This window comes from Macrobrachium rosenbergii, chromosome 6, assembly GCF_040412425.1.
Source record: "Macrobrachium rosenbergii isolate ZJJX-2024 chromosome 6, ASM4041242v1, whole genome shotgun sequence".
Taxonomy (NCBI): domain Eukaryota; kingdom Metazoa; phylum Arthropoda; class Malacostraca; order Decapoda; family Palaemonidae; genus Macrobrachium; species Macrobrachium rosenbergii.
In genome coordinates this window covers 300,001-315,000 of record NC_089746.1, presented here as the reverse complement: position 1 = coordinate 315,000, position 15,000 = coordinate 300,001, and the positions used below count along the sequence as shown (strand labels likewise).

The 15,000-nt window shown below is 42.3% G+C and overlaps 1 protein-coding gene across 1 annotated transcript in view; it reads left to right on the top strand.

Moving 5' to 3' along the window:
* Window positions 1–15,000, top strand: part of PGAP2 (Post-GPI attachment to proteins 2) — a 254,282-nt gene that overhangs the window by 213,111 nt on the left and 26,171 nt on the right. The window contains exon 5 of the mRNA XM_067104744.1: window positions 11,555–11,639. Coding sequence (XP_066960845.1) covers window positions 11,555–11,639 — 85 coding nt within the window. The remainder of the gene's footprint in view (window positions 1–11,554; window positions 11,640–15,000) is intronic.

Below are 15,000 nucleotides of genomic sequence, written 5' to 3'. Positions count from 1 at the left end.
ATATATATATATATATATATATATATATATATATATATATATATATATATATATATATATATATATATATATATATATATATATATATATATATGTATATATATATATATATATACTATATATATATATATATATATATATATATATATATATATATATATATATATATATATATATATATATATATATAAAAGGGATTTTGACAAAGGAAAAATCTATTTCTGAGGAAGGTCCCGTGTCACCCGGTGAAATTCCATACAGCACGAATTTCTAGGTATAAATTGCTAGATATACCAGAGAAAAGAGCTTTCAGGAATGTTGGGGTTACTACCCCCAGATCGAGCGTCTTCCTAAGGAAGATGTCGGTATAACCAAGGGTGAGTGAAAGGATCACAACCACAGAGCTACACTCGATAGATATCCCTATGTCAAAACCCCGGAAGAGAGCGGTGAGCCGTTACAGCTCCCACACACTCAAGGCGTCCGCCAGGACCGGCGACACCAGCGCCACCTACTTCATTCCAGGCTAGCACACCATCCCCAGGCTTGGCATGTGCAAGTAGCGGGGGAGCGGAAGCCACTTCTGGGAGGGTCACGGGTGACAGGGGCCTTCCTCAGAAATAGATTTTCCTTTGTCAAAATCCCTTTACTGAGTCCAGCCCCGTGTCAGCCGGTGAAATAGTGATAGAGAATCATGCCAAGACTGCAAACTACAAGGAAACAAGGTAATCTGAAGAAAAACACAAGCTATGGAAATGGATTTAATGAGGATATCTCTTCCATGATGCAAAAAAATGCATATTAATAAAATAAGGTTATCAACGACCTTAAAAATGAAACAGTAGAAAGTCAATACACCAAACAACATGGCCCCAAATACATCAAAAATACTTAAGACTATAAGGCAAAATACATTCAAAAATACTTAAGATTAAGGAGTAAATATAGGCTTATAACTAAACATAAGAGAGACATGAACATTATGAGAGAAATATATGGGGTACATGGAGCAAAATAAAAACAGCCCAGTACCTAAGACAAAAAATCACAGCATGTCAAAATACAGTTCCCAAAATATAATAAAAAGACAATAATAATATCAATATGAGGAGCAAGGCAGTGAGGCATGATCATCCAAGGAACAAGCAGAGAAGTAAATGAGGCAGGCGGGCGGGGGGAAAGGGAGAAGGATAAAGGGTATTGGGTAATTAAGGTGGGAAATGACACTCCCCACAGCCACTGTAGAAAATTTCAGGGCTTGAGTGATTTTTAAATAATGGCGTTTAAACACTAGAGGTGATTTCAACCCGTATATTTGGTAAGTTCTGAAAAATCCATATTATGAAAGTAATTAGTGGAAGTAGCTACTGCTCGAATATCATGAACCTTAGGAACTGAATCCGGGTTAGCTTGTTTAATGAAATACAGAATTTGTTGCCTTATTGCATTTAGCGAAAGAGTTCCACCTTTCTCCCTGATAAAAGAGGACCCGACTTACACTGTGGAGTTCTTAAAAGGTAAGACTTTTAAGGTATAGACTGGGCATAAGGACTGGTCCTGTGGAAGGGGCACCACCTTCCAAGGAGACCACCTGTCTTGAGGGTCCTCATTTTTGGCTAAAATCTATGATCAGGAGAAAGGAGGGCTTCTCCGGACGGGAGAAAGTTAACAAAATCATCACCTCTAGTGAGAACCGACAGCTCTGAAATTCTGGCACCTGAAGCCAAGCTAATCAAAAAATAAAGTTTTCCTTAACAGATCCAAATAAGTGCATTGAGAGTTGTCAATCTCGGATGCTAACTTAAACACATCATTGAGGAACCACGTAACAGAATGTGGGCGTGATACGGGTCTCAGGCAGCGCATGCTCTAGGAATAGATGAAAAGTAAGAATCTGTAAGGTCAATTTTAAAACCATAAAAAATACCTTCTTCAGGGCTGATTTAGCTGTGGTAATAGTGGCCGGGGCAAGGCCTTTTTCAAACAATGATCTAAAGAAGGTAACTGCTAGGTTAGTAGTCATGGTTTGGCTTCAGATGTCTTCAAAAAGGAGGCCAATTTCTTGACTGCTGAGTCATATTGTCTGAGAGTAGAATCTCTCTTGTCTGATTCTAAAAACAGAGTGTTGACAGGGTCAATGTTTGCTCCCTTTTGAGCTGCGAACTTTATAAAGTCCATAAAACTAGGGCATTCTGAATTCTTGAGGAAGCTGACACAGTCTTGGTTTTGTACTGTTTGGGTCAGTTTGGGATTGGGAATCCGAAGACTCCATAACCCAAGTTCCTGAAGAAGAGGGAACCAATTGCTCTTCGGCCAGTAGGGGAGCTACCAGGGCTGGTTGACCTTTGAATGACCTGAGTTTGTGCAGTACTTTCAGCAGCAAATTTATTGGGGAAATAGATAAATCTTCTCCCAATGGTTCCAGTCTATGGTCATTGCGTCCGTGGCGTAACGCCTGAGGATCCAGGTTCGGAGCCACATAACAGGAAGCTTGAAGTTGCTCTCCGTCGCGTGAACAGATCCACTTGGAGACCCGGAACCCGGCGGCAAATCCAATTGAATGACTCTCCGTCCAGAGACCACTCCGTCTCCAACGGAGTGGTCCTGAACAAGGGAATCCGCCACCACGTTCGCACCCCGCTAGGTGGGTGGCTGACAGATGCCAGCTGTGCTTGTTCGCCAGGGAGAAAATAGCTACCATAACCTGGTTTCACTCGACCTGATTTGGAGCCGCCCTGTTGATGCAATGAACTACCACGGCGCTGTCCAACACCAGCCTGATATGAATCCGGCTGGGGTGGGATTTTCTTTAGGGTTAGAAATACCGCCATAGCTTCCAGGGTGTTTATATGGAACGTTGAAACATTGTAGACCATGTTCCTTGTACTTTTGTTTTGTGAATACCCTCCCAGCCGCTTAATGAGGCGTCCATGTGAACTACCAGCGCCGGAGGGGGAAACTGAAGCGGGAGTGTTTTGGACAGGCCGCTGACTGTGGACCAAGGCCGCAGTCTGCCTTTAAAATCCGAGGGAATGGAGGAGACCTTGTCTCTGAGCCTGACATTGGCTCGACTCCGCCACACTCTGTTTATGTCTTTTAATTTTGCTTTTAAGAGCAGGTCCGTCACTGAGGCAAGTTGAAGGGAACCGAGGATTCTTTCTTGGGCCCAGCGGGATGCTGCTTTGTCTTTCAGGAATTTCCTGGTAAGGAGGCTATCTCCTTCCGCTTGGGAGGCGGGAGGGATAAGCGTGTGAGAGGACAGATCCCACTGGAGACCCAGCCACTGAAACCGGGACTCCGGAGTCAGGCGGGACTTCTCTCTGTTCAGTTGAAAACCTAACGCGACTCCAGGAAGTTGATGACCGTGGACGTGGCCTTCTGGCATTCTAGAACTGTTGGAGCCCAAATTATCCAATCGTCAGGTACGCTGCTAGGGATATCCTCGGGACCGGAGTTGCTGAACTACCGTGTCCACCAGTTTGTAAATATCCTGGGTGCAATATTTAGACCGAAAGGCATGACCCTGAAGGAGTAGGCTTGATTCCCGAGTCTGAAACCCAGGAACGGAGAGAAGCTCCGCGCAACCGGGATGTGATAGTAAGCGTCTGAAAGATCGATAGAGGTGGTGACGGCTCCACGCGAAGTAGAGTCCGTACCTGTGCTACCATAAGCATGCGAAATTTGTCGCATTTTATGTAATGATTTAGACGCGACAGATCCAGGATCACTCTTTGCTGATCGGAGTCCTTCTTGGGAACAGTGAACAACCTGCCTTGAAACTTGAGGTGCCTTACTTTCTTTATTGCTCGCTTGTTGAGCAATTCCGCCATGTAGTCCTGTAGGACTTTTGAGGGTGGCTGGTAAAACCTGATCAGAGGGGGGGTTCTCTTTGGTCCACTCCATCCTAGACCTTTGGACACAATGCTGTGTGCCCAAGGGCTGAAGGACCACTGGTTTCTGAACCAGTAAAGGCGACCACCTACCTGACTGTTCTCAGTGGGAGGAAGCGGGTTTGTTTCCTCTACCACGTCCAGGTTTACCTCTTGGGGTGTTGGGCTTGCCTCTGTAAGGGGCTTTGACCTCTTCCCCCTTGCACTCCTATTAAGGCCGTGAAAGAACCCACGGCCTTCATAGGTAGGGTTGTGCGCTGGTGAGGCAACATGCGAGGGTGCAGCAGGGAATGGGGCTGGTTGGACCAGCACATATTGTTGGGGATGAGCTTTGAGGTAGAGGGCTGTGCAACTGCTGAGACCGGGACAGCTTGAACTACCGTCTGACGATGAGGCCTCTTGTGTCTCCTGAACCGCTTACCACCTTTAGTCTGGGGGCCGCCAGATTCTGGGGTCTTACGCTTATAAGCTGAGATACCCCAGCGAGAGCGAAGACTCTGGTTAGCTCTAGTAGCCTCCCTGAGCACACTGACTACCTCTTCTTCTGGGAAGAGGTTAGGGCCCCAGATGGAGCTCTTCATGAGCTTGTTAGGCTCATGACGTATGGTGGCATCGGCAAAGATGAACTTTCTGCACTCCAGCTTAGCCATCATGAAATCGCAAGGTCTGTCTGAAACCCTGCTAACAGGGATTTAGCCAGGACCTGAAAGAAGGGCTCGTCTGCACAGGAGACGGCAGTAGCTTCTGTGAGGCAGACGGAGTTCAATGACCGGGCTAGCCTAGTCCGGGCCTCAATTCAGACTTCAGCAGGGCTTCCGGGAGCTTAGGAGCTGCTCGCTGAATTGGGTTGATGCACAGAAGGCGTCCAACTTTCCCACAGTAAAAGTGGACGGGCGTCAATCCAGAACTCCTCACCCCTGGGAATACCAGGGATGTGGAGTCTGTCTCCCTTAGTTGAGGCAAGGGGTTGCCGTCAAAAGCACGCCGAGCCGTAGCCAGAGCCACTTTGTTTAAGGCAAGGAGTGGGTAACTTATCACCCAGGGTGAACATGGTATAGTTGCCCTTGAAAGGGTGTAAGTTTCGTGTTATCTGCCTGCCACTCCGTCAGAGTGCGAGGAGAGCCGACTGAGCTTGGTCCCTAGGGAAGATCACTGTCTCTCTAGGGACCTTGTCTGAGCGAATCCAGGCTTCTTCCGTCAGCCTAACGAAGCCTGGGTAAGGGGGCAGGAGATCGGGAGGAAAGAACTCCCAAGTTCCTCCAACCGTCTCGTGCCAAGACCTTCAACAGTCAGAGTATCCTCGTTGAATAGCACGGAGGGCAAAACGCCAAGGGTTCCCAACGTCAAAGGAGGAGATCAGCCGTGTCAGGGATAGCATACTGCGGTTCGACTCCGCCAGGCGAGCCATTCCCACCAGTATGTTATCATGGCTGGTAAGTTTCTCAGAAATTTTGTAAACTTAGACTCGACCTCCGCCGAGAACCTCTCGTTTAACGAGTTTTGCAAACGCCTCGGATCAAAGGCAGGCTGGCGAGGAGGGCTTGGTTTTGATGCCCTCTTACTCGCGCCTTTGCCGGAGGTTCCAGGTTTGCTCCCGGAGGCTACAGGTACGGAGACCTTAGCCTTCGACGGGGCCTGAAGACGAGGACTTAAAGCCCTTCGCCTTCCATGAAGTCTTCAGCTTCAGCTTGGGGACAGCTGATGGAGCCCTGTCACCCAAGATGGAAGACTTGGCAAAACCTGCAAAAAGAAGACACAGAGGAAGATGGGGAGTCAAGGGGGCCCGCCCCGCAACCTCACTTACCTCGCCACCTACCACCTGGTCCGGTTCCGTGTTCATTGGTTCCAGGTCCAAGTCTAACGCGGCGACATCCTCCGACACCTCCGCGTACAGGATGTCCTCTTGGGGTGGCTGGGTCGCATCCCAGATCTGCTGAATAATAGGGTTGGCTAGTTCTTCCGGAACCGCAGCAGCCACCCGGGCGGCGGGGTAAAGCAGGTCCCTCAACTTCGCGTCGAGGACATAAGGCTTCCCGACCGAACGTTTCTTCCGAACCCAGCCACCCAGGCGCGGAGAGACTCAAGGGAAGTCTTCTTGGAGGACTCGTCCGTCTGTAAGAAACAGACAATTAGGGTTGAACGAAGTAAGCCCGGAAAAACCATATAAGCACTACACAGATATGAGGAGCGTAATAAAGGAGAAGCTATATCCTACCGATTTCGTCCTGGATGCCAGCGCACAGAGCAAAGCAAACCTCACAGCCATCAGGGTGCCAAACAATCAGGTCATCCAACCGGACCGCACAGCCAGCGTGGGTCCGGCACACCACGTGCCCATATGGTTGCTGGAGAGAAGTGGTGCACCCCGGCTCCTCACAACGAACAGTCTGTAAGTGTAAGAAAAGTACATGAACCTACCACTCTAAGTAACCTAAAGCTGGAAGGCCAGGGTATCTCCGCTTACTACCAGAGTGCTCCGGTGGAGAGAAAAACCCCTCGTCAGGGACGAGACCACCAAGCCATAACTTAAACAGAGTGGAAGGCAAGATACTCCCGGTCACCGGAATACTCCGGCGGAACGGAAAGTTTGAGACAACAGGGACCCACCACAAGGGCTGCCAGCAAAAAAGACGGCGGAACCCCAGGGTGGAGCACCGGACTCAATAAACACAAAATAAGTATAGTGGCGGAGTGAGAAGCTCACTCCGCCAGATAATATAAATATATATGATATACAAGTGATGGTAAAAATGAGAAAATCAACTCCGGAGACCGGAGTTATCCCCTCACTCATACTCCCCCTCTGTCGGACCTCCCGCCAGGAAACAAAGGTGGGTGAGGTGCCCGTCATGAAAGGCCAAGTATAACATAAGCCGGAGCAGGCGTCAACAACCCAACCAAAGCAACCCGACGGAGAGTGGTTAAGATCAAGGAAAGAATGTTCAAACCCGCTCGATCTTGAGAGTGGTAAACAAAACATCAAAACAAACACAGCGCTGCTTAGGGGACTAGTTCTGGGAGGGAGCGAATCTCTCCACCAGAGGGAGTCCCCAACTCGGAGAAACGCCATCTAGCGTCACCCCGCACGAGAAGGGCAAGAGCTGGCTTGAGATGAAGGGGAGGGAGGGTGGTGGGGTAGGGGAAGAGGAGTAGGCTACGAGAAGTGAAAACAGGAGACAAGGGAAAATGATTCACCCGGCTCAACTGCAAGCACACTCCACGCCAAGAAACATAATATGAGCTTGGCAGGACAAGCCTACTCCTGAGGGAAGGATGCGACCAAGAAATCAACGCCCAACTCCTGACTAGGCAAAGCCTAGATAAATACCCGAGCTTAGGCCTAGCCTAGGCTAACGGAAGGAAGTAAGGAAGGGTGGAGGAAGGGATAACAGGGAGAGAAATTTCTGTGCCGAGAACCAACCAGGACCGAAAAAGGAGGGGGCAAAAGGCGAATAGCCTAGAGGAGGCACACCCAATGAACTCCACTCCTTCAAAGGGGGGGAGAACAAAGGGGCTCACTCTGCCACCCCAAAAACGGCCATGGAGGAAACAGCAACAAAACTCCCTCAACCCGATGAACCGCTCCCACCTAACCTATGAGGAGGCGAGAGGACAAGGAAGCAAACTGAGCCTAACATGATAGGCAAGGGAGAAAAACCCACACACAACATAATATAAAAACCATCACAATAACACAATATATATAAGAATAATTTCTAAGAATAATGTGCTCATGCGAGGTGCGTAGCCTACCTCGGAGGAGCGGATAAACAATAAACCTAGAGCTGCCGCTTCCCCGAAGAAGAGGTAACAAAACAAATATATATATAGCACCAACGCCAAAATATAATAAAAATAATAGTAAATAACTAGGACCAACTAGGAACTCATCCTGGAGGGGAGACCTAGCGGGGTATGACGGGAACCCTATAGGGGACTCGTTATGGGGTTCATAAAAAAATTAAACAAAACTCCAATAAACCACCGTGAGGAAACACCGCCAGGAAGAGATCAAGGGGGAAAGATAAGTAATATAACGACAAAAGAGACAACCCCGACAGAAAAGACTGAAGGGGCAGCCTCACGGTCGGCATGGCTGGCTGGGGGACCCGGTGGCGTCATAACAACAATCTCATAATTGTGAATTAAGGACAGATGCAGCCAAACTTATCGAAAAAACCCCACAATAAGATGGTACTTAACTTAGAGATGGTGAAACTGCCAGAAGACATGGCGAAAAGCAGGAAAACACCCAAAAAGGCACAAGCACAAAAATTCCGAGGATGAACAGTCACGTGCTAGAAAATGGAATGAAGTAGGTGGCGCTGGTGTCGCTGGTCTGGCGGACGCCTGTGTGTGGGAGCTGTAACGGCTCACCGCTCTCTTCCAGGGGTTTTGACATAGGGATATCTATCGAGTGTAGCTCTGTGGTTGTGATCCTTTCACTCACCCTTGGTTATACCAACGTCTTCCTTAGGGAAGACGCTCGATCTGGGGGTAGTAACCCCAGCATTCCTGAAAGCTCTTTTTCTCTGGTATATCTAGCAATTTATACCTAGAAATTCGTGTTAGTATGGAATTTCACCGGCTGACACGGGGCTGGACTCAGAAATATATATGTATGTGTGTATATGCATGTATGTAAATATGTATGTATACAGTAAACCCCGATATTCGCGTTCTCACAATTTGCGGACTGAGCGATTTGCTGAATTTTCTGTGAAACCTATCTATAAATTATTTGTGGGAAACTCACCCATTTGCGAATTTTTTTGTAGAGCAATATTCTGTATTTTCGTATTATTTTTGTGACTAAATACTGTGCTCTATTTGAGTGTACATTTTATAATGAAATAATGATTTACAATACTAATTTTCAATTGATAATATTAAGTTTAATAAGATTAAATAATGACAAATAAAAATAATAATTCTCTCTCACTGAGAAATAAATTAATTCTCTCTCTCTTTCTCTCTTTCTCTCTCTCTCACTGAGATATTTATTTGTTTTTTTATAATAAATAAATGATTTACTAATTTTCAAATATTAATATTAAGGTAAACAGTAATAATATCAATTCATCAAAGAAAATACTATAGTGAATTAGTAAGATTGTAGTTTATAAATTAATACATTATGTAAAATTTTAAAGGTATTCATATCGACCCCTAATCTTCTGCTTAAGACTTGGAGGGAGGGGAGGGAGGGTGAACCTGTCAGATATGTCAAGTAACCTGACAGTATGGGTTGGGTGGACGTTGGGTTGGGTGGACGTTGTGTTGGGTGGACATTGTGTTGCCAACTTAGTGGTAAAAAATCTCTCTCTCTCTCTCTCTCTCTCTCTCTCTCTCTCTCTCTCTCTCTCTCTCTCTCTCTCTCTCTCTGTTCTCAGGAAAGATAGAGTTTTTATGGCATGTTTATTTGTTTTGTACAATAAATAAATGATTTACATAATAATAATAACAATAATTAATAATAATAATAATAATAATAATAATAATAATAATAACAATAATAATATGACATTCATGCATTTCTGTAGTAATTTATGAAAAAATGTAAACAAACAAATTTCAACCCCAATCTTTTCCTGAGTTTTTGAGCTCAGCAGGAAGGGTGAACCTATCAAATATGTCAAATTACTTGACATTTCTGACTTAGGGTAGATAAATATTGCCACAAGTGATCAAATCAATCTCTCTCTCTCTCTCTCTCTCTCTCTCTCTCTCTCTCTCTCTCTCTCTCCAGAAATAAAAGTTGGTAGAATCGAAATAAATTTCTCTCTCTCTCTCTCTCTCTCTCTCTCTCTCTCTCTCTCTCTCTCTCTCTCTCTCTCTCTCTGTTTTTGCTGTTGGGTTGTATGTATATATTTTTAAGGGTACTAATGTTTAAGATGACTTTGAAATTATATTAATAATGTAATTTCAAAGAATAATACAGCATTAGGATAATGATTTAAAGTATATTTGATGAAGGATGATACTTTAAGCATACATTTGTTATTTGAGCTTTCAAGATAGGCAGTTGTAAGCGTTTTTAGAGGGCGTGTGTCCGGAATGCACCTCCTGTGAATATGGGGTTTACTGTACTGGTGATAAAGAAAATTGTGATGATGTTAACAAGTGTTATGAAAAGTTACATAATTGCAGTGTTAGTGCTTGTCTTAATAGTGAAGGAAGTCTTTATTGTGAAAGTCAGTCGACTTCTTAAAGCCCCTCTGTATCTTAGCACATATATAAGTCTTAGGCTAAGTATTAAATATAAGGATTGTGTGCATGTTTGTATAAATTATTACGTTAGGATATTTAGGGTAAGAAAATATATTGACTTATGCATTGTGTTTCTTTTGATCTTTTGATGCCATCAAAATCTAAGTAAAGGTCGAGGTTAAAAAGAAAAAAATCTTTAGTGGTGACATGTGTTTTCTTAGATTTAAGTTAGCAGATTGGTTAGGTAGGATGGTTGACAAATGAGAGTGGCACTGTCACAAACTGATTGTACAATCTACATGAGTTTCTTGTAAATAAAATAGTTGTATAAGACAATCTGTTGTTTCCAAAAATCAGATCTATTGATTGTAAAAGCCTAATTGGCAGCTGTCTGCCCCTTCAAACAGCTCTGTAAATTTACAACAGTACAGTAGTATGAGGGTTTCTGTCATTCCATTGTTCCTCAGTAGGAATGGTAGCTCAGGACTCATCTTTCTTAATAAGAGTTGAGAGTTTCTAAACTTATCCTCGCTCAGAATGGGATTGTATCCCTCTGTCTTTAGTACTGCTTAGTGATGGAAAGAATTATCTAGGAACTCTTTCTTTTAGCTTCATTTGGGTTCTCAGAGAAGGAGATTGGTTCCCTTCCCATGGAAGAGACCTCGAAGTCAAGGGCACTAGTTTGTCCCTCACTGTTTGGTTTAAATTTTCAGGTTTCCTGGTAATTAGGTTGGATATCTGATTTATCAGACTCCCCACTCCTCATTCTACCAGAGGGGTGTCACTCACAGTCCTGAACATTCTTCTTTGGGATCTGTGATAACTGTCCAGCAAGTTATGTAATCATGTGAGCTCCATTTGGACAAGGTCAGTATTTGGAGGTAGCAGTTGAAAAACTGGATTCCATTCCGTCCTTATTTCTCCTTTTGAGAGCAGCATCTGGGCCAAAGTACATGCCAGAGTTGGGAGGGTACGGGTGATTGCATTTTAGGCATCCTCTCTTGGTTTATGATAGTCTCCCTTGTCCTCTCTCTTGTAAGAAGGGGGCGTGGGAAATAGGTAGAGTTTAATCCAGTACCCTTTTCTGGGGTTTACCAGGACCAGACTTTCTTCTGGCATGGATTATCCCATGGGAGATGTCAGGGTTTGCCAAATGGTTCCTAATTTGAGTAACCCCTTCTCGCCTTAGAAGGGGCACTCAAGCCCAGGGCTCTACTACTGTACCCCCCATCTCCACCTGTTAACCACCTTGTTACCAAGTTTTAACCAGTTGCAGCTCTTGCTGAAAGGTACTCCTGTATACAAGGCTATGGTTTGTATACAGATGAAAAATACAAATTGTTTTTCAAGATATGTTTTGTATTCAAGAAAAATGTCATTACTTCAGTATTTTTAATATTTTGTGCAGAGAATCTCTGTGTGGATGTAGATTATATGTAAGGTTCTTCTTTCAGAAACAGTTGATGATTGCTAATGTTACCAGTTTCTTTGTGGCACTATATTTCTTTTATCGTCACAACACTTACTGTGAACCTGGAAGTAAGTACAGTGTAGAATTCCATGTAAGATTATGATTTTCTTTCAGTATTTTGATTTAGAGGTATTTGTCTTCATTTCCAGTTGTATTGCAAATTGTAAAAATTCTTGTGCAAGACAAATTTCAAACTTGAGAAAAATGAAAACTGTCAGTTTCTTAGCAGTAGAATATTATTAATGCAAATAAAATAAAATAGCAAAAGAATATGTTTGTATAAGTTTATAAGTGAATTTGTTATATCACAGACCCATCACTTTGTGGTAGTCTAAGTGTATGGTGGCTCATTCTCCAGATACATTCCAGAAAGAGAAAAGTTCCTAGTACTGTAAAATCATTCCGGTTGTATATACCACTTCAAACACTGGGTGACAGTCATTTTAAAATTTATAGTTTCATATTATGTGTTTTACATGAATAAATAAAGTTGTACCCCTGGGCCTCTTGACGACTCGACACAGTTGATGACCTTTGGCTTGGCCTTGGATATAAATACACCCTATTCCTCATGTGAAACGGCTGATTCTATGCTGGTTGTAGCAAGTGAAGAAGATATTGAAGTTATGGTAGAACCTTGGAATATATTGAATACTGTATTATCCATTTATTTGGACTTTTCTTTAAATCAAATTTTGACACGATGAATTTCCTGGAAGATGACCAAGACCTTTAAGCCTTTCACTTGCTGATTACTGATATAGACGTCATCCAAATTTATGTCCTTCACTTTTGATGATGCGTACAAACATCAAAGAAAAAATATTGCACAAATCAGCAGACATATTGAGGATCATTTTTGTTGAGTGTTCCTGGTATTTTTTGTTCATATATAACATGTATGCTTATTTGTTTTGTATAGTTTTAGATTTTTATTCTATAATTACATGATATTTTTTCTGTGTGAGAGAGAGAGAGAGAGGAAAGTTTATGTATATATTAACATGTATGTTTATTTGTTTTTTATAGTTTAATATTTTTATCCTATAATTACAGCATTTACCTTTTTCTGAGAGAGAGAGAGAGAGAGAGAGAAGAAATATTTTTTTATGTATATGTGACATGTATGCTTATTTGTGTTATGTAGTTTTAGATTATTATTTTATAACTGCATCGTCTTTTTCCAGAGAGAGAGAGAGAGAGAGAGAGTGTGTGTGTGTGTGTGTGTGTGTGTGTGTGTGTGTGTGTGTGTGCGCCACTTGTTTTACGGAAAATGTGATGCTACTTTGTTGTTTATGTTTTCATAGTTTCTATGGTATAATTACAACTTTTGCATTGCAGTAAGTAGGTAATTTATGTGGGTGTGCTATGGATGACAAATGGGAACTTTATCACAAGTAGTTTTCTGGGCTTGTCCTGTGTCGCTGAGTGAAATGTCCCTATACAGCACACATTTCTAGGTATAAGTATTGCTAGATATACCAGAGAAAAAAGCCAATAGGATGCCAGAGTTACTACCTCTGGATCGATACATCCTTATAGGATGTCGGTATGTCATCTAGGAGCAGTGGAAGCCACTACCACAGACACTTAACCCAATAGACTCCTCCTCACCAAAAAACCCTCTGCCTAAGAGGTGCCGATACAACGGTCCCACCACCGCTACTACTAATTCTACCCACAATGCACCATCCCGAAATAGCACCCAAGCTTTTTTGGCTAGATCAGGGTGGGAAATATAGAATGGTTTGAAAAGGAAGAGGTGGGCAAAGTAAATAAAGGGAACTTAAATATCGTAAAATGGGTAAGATACGTGGATGATATCTTGATCATTTACAAGGGAGAAAGGGAAGATCTACACAAGTTTTTAGAAAACATAAATAAACTAAATGAACACATTAAGTTCACATTAGAAATAGAGAAGGAGGGAGAAATTCCTTTCTTGGATGTCCTGGTCAAGAGGGTAGGGGAGAATTTAAAATTCAAGGTATATAGGAAGAAGACACACACCAATTCATACATACATAGGTTCTCCAGTCATAGGAAAGAAATAAAAATAGGATTAATGACAGGGTTGGCCATCAGGGCTTATAGGATTTGCAGTCCCGAATTTTAGACGAAGAGTTGGATTACCTGAGGAGAGTTTTTAGGAGATTAGGCTACCCTAAGTATTGGTGGGGTGGGCACATATCAAAGCAAGGAAAAACTATTTTGGGAGAGGGAAAGGATAGAAAAGGAACATTTGGTAGGAAAGAAAATAATTACAGTCCCGGACAACAACTCCATTGCACCCATCAACAGTAAGCTACATAATTTCAAATTGATAGGCAGCTACAAAAACACCATTAGGAATAAAATAGTTAGAAACCAAAAGTCGGTAGAGGGGGAAGAGATTAGAGGGGGGATTTATATGGCTGTGTGTCTAGACTGTGAAGAAAGGTACTATGGCGAAACTGGCAAATCATGTAAAGAGCGAAGCAAACAACATCTGCAGAACATAAGGCGTTATGATCAGACGTCGGCAGTTGCCAAACACTGTTGGGAAAATGATCACAGAACAGACTGGGAAAATATGAGTTTTCTGTACAGGAACACCAACAAAACATCTAGACTGGTTGTAGAGAACGCCTTCATAACTTGCACCAACAACACGATGGCAGGGAACACCGGAAACGGCTTTGAAGACAGCATATCTAGAAAAATCGTACACTCCACAGTAGCAAGGAAACGAAGAAAAAACGTAAGAGAGTGCACGGAAAACGGTCACCTGTGAGGAGGAATCAGAGAAAGACCAAGGTCAAGAGGGGGTGGAGGTCACACAGGAAGAGCTGGGCGATTATAGGATTAAAAGTACCCAGCACACAGATATAAATACAGCCGGACTACGCGTCTGCTCATTGTACGGATACTTGATAATGTGGACTGTTTGTCCAAGAAAGCTTGCAACTTTTGAATAAAAACTCCATTAGATACCATCCAGTTTGAATGAGGTCCTTTTAGTAATTCTACTAATGCACAGAACAATTGTATATGATAAAGTTAATATATATATATATATATATATATATATATATATATATATATATATATATATATATATATATATATATATATATATATATATATATTTATATATATATATATATATATATATATATATATATATATATATATATATATATATATATATATATATATATATGTATATGTATATGTATATGTATATGTATATGTATATATGTATATATATATATATATATATATATATATATATATATATATATATATATATATATATATATATATACAATATATATATATATATATATATCTATATCTATATTATACATATGTAGAATCTACTGGTCACTTTTATCAGATATATACTGTATGTAATTGTAATAGCCACAATGCCCTCTTAATTTCTCA